This window comes from Anser brachyrhynchus (assembly GCF_964034855.1).
Source record: "Anser brachyrhynchus genome assembly, chromosome: Z".
Taxonomy (NCBI): Eukaryota; Metazoa; Chordata; class Aves; order Anseriformes; family Anatidae; genus Anser; species Anser brachyrhynchus.
Genome location: NC_137697.1, coordinates 22,432,920 through 22,443,655, shown reverse-complemented (window position 1 = coordinate 22,443,655; position 10,736 = coordinate 22,432,920). Strand labels below are relative to the sequence as shown.

General features: G+C 40.9%; 1 protein-coding gene across 1 annotated transcript; it reads left to right on the top strand.

Annotated features, from left to right (window-relative positions):
- Nucleotides 1-3,806: 3,806 nt before the first annotated feature.
- Nucleotides 3,807-10,406, top strand: BTF3 (basic transcription factor 3). The gene is made up of 6 exons (XM_080573204.1): nt 3,807-3,970; nt 4,116-4,184; nt 6,465-6,578; nt 6,783-6,984; nt 9,444-9,500; nt 10,045-10,406. The coding sequence occupies exons 2-6, from the start codon at nt 4,116-4,118 to the stop codon at nt 10,089-10,091; spliced, it is 489 nt and encodes a 162-aa protein (XP_080429330.1). The 5' UTR covers nt 3,807-3,970; the 3' UTR covers nt 10,092-10,406.
- The last annotated feature ends 330 nt before the right edge of the window (nt 10,407-10,736 follow it).

Genomic DNA, 10,736 nt, shown 5'->3' with positions numbered 1-10,736 from the left:
AAGTACAGAAGCAAGACAAGTGTGTAAAATTGTTTCATAGCTGCCAGAAATCTAGGCATCAGGATCTCTTTTAAGCCAAAGATAACATTTGAATGTAATAGACTTTGATGGATTTTTCTACTGTGTGTAGTACAAACACTTTCTGAAATCATGTACATTTACACCACTGAACATGTTCTGCAGTGAAACGTTCCCTAGCTTTAACCACAAGTGGTATGAAGTGTCTCTTTTTGTTTACTTTAAGTCAGTTACCTGCTCTTTTAATCCAATGCTTTCTCATTTTCTTACTACAAAAGGCAACAAACATTTGTTTTTAACTGTTCTCTGACATTCTCTACATAATCAGTGAATTCTTTGTTGTAAACGTGTTCTGGCAAATTAAGAGGAAGATCTGATAATTAATGCATCAGATATTTCACATATTTTCCATTTAATTCTGTAGCAATGCAAGTAAGCCCTGAAGGAGTATGGACCCATTTGTAAGAGCAGTGAATACTGGTAGGTATGCTCTGCTTCCACTTATAAGTCCTTGAGGATTATCTATACTGTGGTCAAAGATAGAGGAGATTGATTTTTCACATAAAGTAAGGGGGTGATGTGTTCCTGCCAGAGCCTGAGCAGAATTAACAGCTAGCTGCTGCAGAAGGAGGAAGGTCTTTGCCCCCCTCCAGCCTCTCCTCCTCTGGCCACCTGCGTCCATCACTTACGTCCTGCCGAGCACCAAGCTGACCCAAGAGGCCAGGAAAGCCAAAAGCAAAATCCAGAATGAGTCTCAGCCATGCAGCTGCCAAGACATTAGCGAGATGGTCACGTCAAAGGCGGTATGTTGATTATCCTATATCTGAAAGTGCTGCAAATTTAGTCCTGATTCATCATGGGTTAAATGTGCCACCCTTAGGTGGAGCCACTCTGGTTTTGGGTCAGGCCTTACCAACCTCTCTTTTTATCTGTTCTCCAGCAAGATCTTCATTGTGACTGTACCTACCACAAAATCCTAACATGAAGCCTTTTCTAGGCAAGCTTTTGCCAGTCGGATTAACACCAACTTCAATTATTCAGTAGCACCTGTTTGAACCATGCACAGTGAAGGCAGGAATTCTTTATGTTGCACTTCTCTGACTACTCTCTAGACTACCTCTGCTGGGTGTTATACACAGGGAGATGGTCCGAGGCTCACAAAAGGCTTGTGATGTGGCTTGAAGGCCAGGTATTTGGGGTTGCTGATTTTGAGTTGCAGGCATGGTGAGAAAAGGACACTGCCTGATGAGGAGCTCTATCTCTTCTTTGATATTGAAGTCTTTTATGGCTTTCTACATACATTCAACAGCACTTGATACAACATTGTAATATCTGAGATGGAAACAACACTCTACTTATGTTCAGTCTTCCTGGGCAGACATTTGACGTATATATCTTTGGTATCTCTTAACCATTTATGAATTTCTAATTTATGAATTACATCAAGACTTTCTGAGACATTTTCTTTTCCATTCATATCACTTTTAACATTGTTGATATGCCATGTACTTTGGCTTTCTTGAGTGCTAAGTACAACTTTCTTTTGAACAAACATTTTCCAAGAGACTTTGAATATCAGGCAGATTTCTTTCTGCCTGAAAATACATTGAATACATGCTCTTTATGTCCACAGACAGTCAGGACAAATATTACCTCATTTTAGCTTGATCACTTCTGTTTGTGACTTCTGATTCATTTCCTGAATATAATACTAAATTAACATCTCAATATACCCTGTTATTACTAACACAGGACTGTCCATGTCTTTCAGGACAGCTTTTCCTCTGTTACCTTGACAGCAACTTTTGCCTTTCTTTTGCCTTTAGTCTTTTGCATAATTCAAGAGACAACTTTCATGAGCAACCATTTCACTCTCTTTTCCCATTCCTATGCTTCTGTGCAGCTAATGAACTTTTATTCAGTAACTGATGCTCTCTGCTGATTTTGAGATCCTAAGTTTCAACCCTTTTTCAGGTCTCATAACATGCTCCCAGAGCTCAGGCTCTGTTTCAGTACTATGGGCTTTGGATCTGTTTGACTTCTCAACAGAAGTTGTTCAGCTACAAGTAAATCCAGGTTTAAGTTTATGTTTCTCATTATGCAATTACACAAAAAGGAATGGAGAAAACAAGCCAACGCTATTTTAGCATTCTAAAATACTTTTTCTCTGATGCAAAGTTTATTTTCTGAAGGTCTGGTGTTTGTTCCAGGAAATGTAACCAAATCTAACAGAATTTCTTGAACTGCAGTTCTTGAACTGCTTCAGTTGATTCCTGATATAACTCAGTGATGTGGTTTTCAGCATAATTTGTCTTTGAAATCTCACATGAGGGAATATGAGATCATACCTCCAACCCAGTTAATCCTAGGCTGACAGCTGGAACCACACTTTCTACATCTTCTATCTTGGAATAATCTTTCTGTGATTCATTTTCACTTCAGTCTTTTAGCCTATTAATACATTTCACATGTTTGTAATCATCAATTGGCCTGGAAATTCTGAAAACTTTCTTATATGTTGATGGCAGACTGTGATAAATCTGAAGCTGTAGTATTGAAGTATTTATTGCTTTTACTTTCAATAGCCTGCAGTGACTCTTTTTTTTTTTCCCCCTTTTCTTATTTTTATCTTGGCTATATTCCTATTTGTTGCAGGTACATTGCCAATTTAATCTTGCAATAAATTAATGAATTTATAAGCTGTAATATGGGCTTTTTCTCATTCATCTTCAAGCAAACTTGTTCACTGTTCCAATGTGTAGATATGTTGGACCAGACTTCAGCATTGCTTCCCCACAGCTGTTTGATCGTCATCTAATTTTCAGAGGCTACATAAATTTGCTGGGAGGCACAGCTTGCATTTAGCAGAACCTTCTCATTCAGCACTGTTTTGTGACCATTTATCGCCACTAGATGGAGTCGACCCGTGTTTATTATTTATTCTCACTAATTACAAGAGTAATTGGTTTGCTCTTTAACAGCGAGCAAAGTCTTCTGTGCTAGGCAACTTGTTTACAAATTAATAGCTCTGGTGTAGTGAAGAGATATCATTAGAGCAAAACAAAGCCAAAGCACAGCCTGGACAAAACCATGATGCTGGAGCTTACTTACATGGGAGCCTTAGTATTAACGAATACAGAAGGATAAATTTATTAACACAGTCTTATGGAAACAAGAGCAAGGGGAGTAGTTTCCTGAGGATATTCCAAAACAGAACTGATTTAAAAGTCATTAAAACACATGGTGAAATTGCGTGATCAGTGATATCTCTGCTGATGCCAGGAGGCCCACGAGGTATGGCTGCAGTGATGACAGGGGCAGGCCTGCAGAGCAGTGTCTTCTCTCTTGCATTGCTCCTCCATATGGCTGGACCTGCACCCTAGGGTACAGCACAGGACTGAGCCCCCTGCATGCTGCAGAGCCTGGGTGGACCATGAGGAGCCCAGGGCGAGGTGTGGTGGGCAGGTTGGATGTGGAGCTTAGGGACACGGCTTAGTGGGTGACATTGGTGGTAGGGTGATGGCTGGACCAGGTGATTTTGGAGGTCTTTTCCAACCTTAAAGATTCTATGGGGAAACAGGGTCATGGGAGAAGAAGGAGGAATGAAAGTATGACATGTGCATGTTTGGGTGGTTGGTTTTATTGACGAAAAAACAAATACTCTAAGAAGTGGGAAGGATTTGTGGGGAGGGGAGGGGAGGGGACGGGAGGGGAGGGGAGGGAAGGACAGCACGGACCGGGCCCCGCCTGCTGCCCCCCCCCCGCCTCCCCTTAGGGCGCCCCCCGGCGGCCCGGAGGCAGCGGCGGTTGCGCATGCGCGGCCCTCCCGCCCGCCTCCTTTCCGGCCGCCATCTCGCTCCCCGCCGCGTGCTGTGCCCGGCCCCGCCCGCCGCCCGCTCTGTGCCCTGTGCCCTGCGCCCGGCTCCGGCAGCGCCGCGCCCGCCCCGGGAAGGTGACGGGGGACGGGGGGGACGGGGGTCGGGACGGGGGTGGTTGGTGGTGGTGGGGGGGGGCGGCGGCGTCCTGGGCCGCGCTGCGGGGCTGGGGCGGCTGCGGGGGTACCCCGTGCCTGACGGGCGGTGCCGTTGGTTCCGCAGATGAAAGAAACGATCATGAACCAGGAGAAGCTCGCCAAGCTGCAGGCCCAAGTGCGCATCGGAGGCAAGGTAGGTGCCGCCGCCCCGCGGGGCGGTGAGGGGGCGCGGTGGCGGCAGGGCGCGGTGGCCGAGCGGCTGCTCTGCAGGCCGTGTTGTTGTACGGGCTGCGGCAGGAGCAAGCAGGCCTTGCAGAGAGAGAACCCAGGTGAACTTCCCCAGCAGGGTGTAGGTGGCGGTGTGCTGGGTCACAGAGCTTTGAAGTTGGCCGTGGCCGTACTCGTACGTTTTAGGGCAACGTTGGAATTTCTGTGTGTGTGGCATCCTCGTACCACAATAGAAGTGGAAGGTATAAAGTGCTCGGAAGGGGCTTTTATGTTGCCGTGACATCTGACAATGCGTACCTGTGTGGTTAGTTATAATCTGAAAATTTTAAAAAAACTTTATTGACCATAGTCACGTGCTGGCAAACATTTTAATACAGGTCATGTTTTTAAGGCAGTGATTTGTTAGTAACTTTATTCCTGAGGAAATATGTTCATCTTGGATGAGCGTATTTTGAAATAAGAGAGGTATCTTGGAATAAGAACTATACAGCAGAACTCTTATTGACAGAGTTTCCAGTGAATTTCATTGACGTTTTTGCCTTTGACTGGGGATTAAAACGGTCTTAAATCAGGGTGAAATCGGCATTAACTGGCTTGGTGATCTTGCATGTTGTTTATGTGGATTACTAGTTAAGCAGAGAACTGCTGAATTGGTGGTTGTGTGTGTACTGCCAATGTGTGTGTATTGACTACAGATGTATCCAACACTGGTCATTTAAGAACAAGCATTCACATTGCAGCTCTTACAGCTGTAGTCAATATAGGTGTTTTACAGGTTTTTTACCTTTTAGAAGACTGGCAGATGGATGCGTAGTATATTACCAGTTGCCTACTGCATCTATTCTTTCCAGTACAAAGGTAGAGGGACGTGAACAGCATGTCTCAGCATGAGTAGGGCAGAATTGCTTACTAAAAACATGTAATCTTTAGAAGCTTAAATCTATGGAGATTAAAGCAGCAGATGTTCATTGAAATTCAGACTGTGTGAAGTTTGATATCTGTACTTAATACTGGTAAATGTTGAGGTGGGGGGGTGTCACGTGTTCCTACATAACCTTTAATTCAAGACGTAATTTTTCAAAGTCGACTGAGAGGGCTTTTGTCCAGAGAGACTAATTTGTGTGGCTCAGTTACTCTAGAAATCTTTGAATTGCTGTGTGCAGCAGAGCAGATCACTAACTTGACAGTAGCAGGAAAGGAACGTCACACTTCCTAGGCAAAAGGCTAAACTTCTGAGCTGTAATCCTCCAAGATTTAGTTTCATGTGAATTTGTCTGTTGGCGTTTTTGTAAAGATGTTAGTGTCCAGCCAGTTTTCTAACTTCAGCCTCTTTGCACTCAAAAGGTATTGCAACCATTTATTTATGCAGCAAGGCAGCAACACGTTTTCATATTGTTACTATATAGAAGATGCGAAGCTGAAGTAGGAAGACTTAGTTTCACATGTAGTTAGCCATTTCTACCTTGGATTTTACTGAAGCCTTATGATTGTTCCAGCAAGTATTAGAATGACGCTTTCTTCTTTTTCTTAGTTGTAGATGTCTTCTAATATGGGACAGTTATTTCCCTGGAGAAACCTACAACTCTGTTTGTTGGGGAACTAAACCTTTGTTTTTCTTTCTGAATAGAGGTGGTCTGAAATACTATGTGCAAGTATTTTTAAAAACATGTATTTATAAATGTTTTGGCAAAATGAAAGTGTTCTTCAAATACACATGTGTAGGTCCATCAGATGAAGATGTGTATCTGGAATAAAAATTGAATGATTGGCTTTTTGTCATTCATACTCTCCTATGAGTGAGAAAATAATATATTGATAACTGGGTGTTCTCTGACTTCATGAAATTCTGGCTACAACTTGAGAACAGTGATCTAAAGAGACCTTAAAAACGACTGAAGTCTGTACTCAGCCTTCAGTTTTAGGCCAGTGACAACAGATAATGATAAACGTGCAGTTCTTCTTTTCTAAGTAGGATGCTGCAGAATCCCCATCAGAATTGTAAAGTTTCTCTGGTGATTTGCATCCTAAAACCTCACACTTCTCTCAAGCATTTAGAGGTTGCATTATAGCGAGGGAAGGATTGCAGCAGTACAGTTGGAGGGATGGAGTTCTGGACTGCAACACAGAAGTGGAACTTGATGTATGAAATTTGATTTGTAGATGGCTACAGAGCAGTTATGTGGCCCTGAGGATTACAGTTTATGAAGAACTGTTTCAATATTAATTTATATTTTTTTTTGCAAAGGGTACTGCCCGCAGAAAGAAGAAGGTTGTCCACAGAACAGCCACAGCAGATGATAAGAAACTTCAGTTTTCTTTGAAGAAATTGGGAGTGAACAATATTTCTGGTATTGAAGAGGTACTTCCTTCAAATGAAAAAGTGCTTTTCGGTATAGAAATATAAAATGTCACTTGCCAATTTAATTTTGATGCGTTTTAAACTTGTCTGTAAATAATCAGTAAGTCTTCATTGAGCTTTAGAAAAATCAGCTAGTTTCTAGTTAAATTGAAAAAACCACACTGAACTTCTTGAAATAATGTTTGTTTGTTTGTTTTCTTGCAGGTAAATATGTTTACCAACCAAGGAACAGTCATTCACTTCAATAACCCTAAAGTTCAGGCATCTCTGGCTGCTAACACTTTCACCATCACCGGCCATGCTGAGACAAAGCAGCTGACAGAAATGCTTCCTAGCATCTTAAATCAGCTCGGAGCCGACAGTCTGACCAGCCTGAGGAGATTGGCAGAAGCCTTGCCCAAGCAACGTAAGTTGAAACTTGAATGCATTCCATGTTTGCACCTGACACGGACTTAGTTATACAGCTGCAGTGAATTTCAGCGCACTCTTATTGTCTGCAAGCATATTATGACATAAAGAAGTAGAGCTCTTAGATCTTATTTATAGCTCAATTCCAGCAAAGAGCGTAACCAAATAAAGCAGAGGCATTTGTTTCTCAGTGTATCTTGCGGCTGGTCTAAGACTAGAAAGCTGCAGCGAGACTTGATTTTTGTGGTTTCCTTCTTGATGTGGATACCATATTTTGACATACGTATCTCTTTAAAGCTAGACAGATCAATTATCATGGAAGGCTTCAAAAAGATAAACTTCAGATGTTTGTTTTGATGCATTGAATGGAAATATAAGCAGAGTGGAGGGACCTAAGTACAGACATCTTGCTTCTGCTTTGTACCTTCACAGGTGTGGTGAAGGTATTTCTTTTTTCGTGGGGTTTTTGATAGCTAAGAGGGAATTACACAATACTCAAAAGAAAATACATCGTTATTTGTGTGTGTAGAGTAGGGTAGGACTGACATGAGCATTAAGCTACATATACCAACTTCCTATTCCAGCCTTAAATTAGTAAAACAACCTGAACATCTGTTCTCTCGGGTTGTCTGGGAAAAGTAGAAGAAGGACTGAAGTGTGGTATTTGAAAAAGGTGGTGCTGTCAGAGCTTGCGAATTGGTAGTGTAAGACAGGCTTGTTGACCCTGTGTCCATATAGGGTCTTTCTGTGTCTTCTCAAACATATTAATTCTGTTGCTTATAAAATGTGGAACATCCTAAACAGAAAATGCAAGAAGCTTATGATGTCCAGTTGCTGATACTAATGAACTTGATTGTTGCATTTATTTCTGTGCTTTGCTGCCAGCAAAGACAGCCTCTCTTTCCATTCCTCAAGTTGATACTGCTTCCCTCCAGTCTGTTTCCCAGAAAAAAAAAAATCGTGCCACATGTAGTCTTCAGGAGGAAGTAAACCACTTCTTTGGCCAAAAAGCTCAGTTTCCTTCTTCCTAACGTTCTTTCTGTGGCTTCTGTGTGATAGTAGTAGGACTCAAAAGAAGGAGAATCCGAAGGTCTTAAACTGATCCACTGAAGCCTTGCTTCTCATAACAAGATGGGTATATTCTGCACAAGCTAAATTGGACAGTTTTAATAGTGGATAAGCTTGTTTAAAGTGCTTGCTTTGTATTATCTGGTAAATGGCAGTTTATTTCTGCTTTGGGTGGATGCCAGGGTAGTTGCACAAAACTTTCCATTCAGTATTGTCTACTAGGCTTGGAAACCTGACATCAAAGAGTAAAGCGTGTGCAGTGATCGCATTTGCAGGTGTTGAAGTGAACTTGGTTTGGTCTTGGGGATGAAAAGAAAATGCAGACAGTTCAGGAGGAAATAAAACGGTTTGCTTTTGAAATGTCTTACTTAACACTAAGGATGTAGTCAAGCTATAACAGCTTTCTGCTGTTAAAAACAAAAGGATGATTAGCGGTGACTTTGTCACAAGCCCTTCCCGAGTAAATTTCACGCATTCATCTACTTCTCTAGAAATCAGAGTACAGTGATTTTGGTCATCTGGTATAAACTTGTCTTTTTCTTCATTCTTTTCTTGAAATCGGAAGGGTTAATTAGGAAAAACTGAGGTAGTAGAGAGTTTAATACAGCTTAGCCTAGGTAGTGCAGCTAAGAATAGCAGTAAAGGCAGTGGCACAAGCACCCAGGGACCTGAGATGCCTATTCTTAGCGTTCTGCTACTGCAGTTTGAGAGATACTCATTGGTCTGCTCCAGTAGGCATGGTGAAGTCTCAGTAGCTCTGGCAAATATAATGGGAGTAGTAAAGATACTGAATCATCATCATCAGAGAAGTGGTCCAGAGCATGTGGTTACCTCAAACAAGTAAGTGTAAAATGGTGCATCCGGTTCCATATCCCTCTAATTTTTCCAGGGAACAGTAGTATCTTTGTGTCTCTAGTCATCTGCATCTACCTGCAGCTTCATAATTACACTGTTGTTTTTCTTGAGTGTCTGAGATCATAAGGACTCAGATCTGTCCTTTTCCTTGTAAGTTGCTGATGTCGTGAAATAGGTAAACTTGGAGAACTACTGAGTAGTCGGTAAATGAAGATACTTTCAAGAGAAATTGGTAGAATAAGTCTTTGTCCATGTAGCTGAAAATGACTACCATGCAAGGCACTCAATACCTTTAGATAAAAGATGGTGACTAGTAAACTATCATCTCTTTGAGCATGATCAGTAACAAAGGGAACGATAACTTCTTAGGCTAGTTGTAGTTTTTTTATTCAACAAGGAAACTGTATAGAGCATTGCAGCTTAGCTTAGACTCTTTTTTAATGTTTAAAAAGAAATCAGCAGAAAGCAGAACAACATTGTAACTATGGTGCTTATGGTGAGCTAGAATAACACTTTTTGAACTGCTTTCTGCAGCTGTGGATGGAAAAGCACCACTTGCTACTGGTGAAGATGATGATGATGAAGTTCCAGGTAAGAACAAACATGAAACTGAGAAAAAGGAAATGAGTTTTGCTGAGAGACGACTTACGTACCATAACATTAGGCCAAGGACAGTAGAGTATTGACTGGTCACTCACTGTTGCATAATTTTTGTGGACAGGTTATTTCATTATTTTCAGATATTACGCTAGACTAGATGAATAATTGGTTTGGGATAGCATTTTTGTCCTGTGTAGGAGTAATAGCTATGGTTAAGATAATTATTTAATCTTCAGTAAAAAGTCTGGGACAGAACTACCTTTCCAATATCACTTTGTTTAGTTGTGCATACAAGTGACGTTAAATGATTTTATAATTATGCTTTTTAATGAACCACCTAAAACTTAGTTCTTAAGCAAGAAAATGAAGTCTAAAAAGTTCTTACGTTATTTGACCTGTGTTCTGTAAGCTGTTTTTTTTTATTATTATGATTTTAACTTCATAAGCACTTGATATGAAGTAGAACTTTAGAAAAAATACATTTGGCAAAGCAGAAGTGGGTCAGACTCTAATTTTGGTGTTTTTCCTTCTCCAGATCTTGTTGAAAACTTTGATGAAGCATCAAAGAACGAGGCAAACTGAACTAACTGTCACTTTCTGAATAAAGTTAAAACTTGAAGCTACATGGAGCTGCTATTTTATATTTTGACTGCTTTTGTTTGACTTCATTTTCTGATGATCTCAAGATCTGTAATATTTGGAAACTCCTTGAACCTGCAGCTCCTTCTAGTTATTGCTTGTACACAATATTACTTTTGTGGCCTGGTTGAACAAACCTATGCTTTGAAATAAGATTGCTAATGAATCTCTGCCTAGACACATTTTTGAGTAACTTGTATACAAGCAAAACCTCATCTTTAATGAACTTTGGCATACAATAAAAAAATACGTAATAAACTTTCTGGTCTGGCTTCTTGTCAGAAAAGCAGGAAAAGAATTGTCTGTAAGTATTAAACTATTATAAGAGGTCTTGCTTTTCTGCAGAGCATCTTCTTTTTGTGGTGTTAGAAAACTAGCTTCTAAAAATTTCTTTGCGTAAGTTAACATTTTAGACTTAAACAGGGGTTCTTAAATAATGCTTCTCTGGGTTCCAGAGAATGAGAGAGTTTGTTTCTTGGTTATAAGGAAAAATTCTTTAATTCCAGTATAACCTTTGCATAGCTATTGCCCCCAGGGGTGAGGGCTCAACTTTACATTTAGGAGTGTTTGATGTTAATGATAGATCAG

Excerpts from the sequence above, each read along its gene's own strand:
- BTF3 (XM_080573204.1), top strand. The coding sequence starts at position 4,116 with ATGAAAGAAACGATCATGAACCAGGAGAAGCTCGCCAAGCTGCAGGCC. Across the intron at positions 4,185-6,464 it reads AAGTGCGCATCGGAGGCAAG|GGTACTGCCCGCAGAAAGAA; the intron begins GTAGGTGCCGCC and ends TTTTTTGCAAAG. Across the intron at positions 6,579-6,782 it reads ATATTTCTGGTATTGAAGAG|GTAAATATGTTTACCAACCA; the intron begins GTACTTCCTTCA and ends GTTTTCTTGCAG.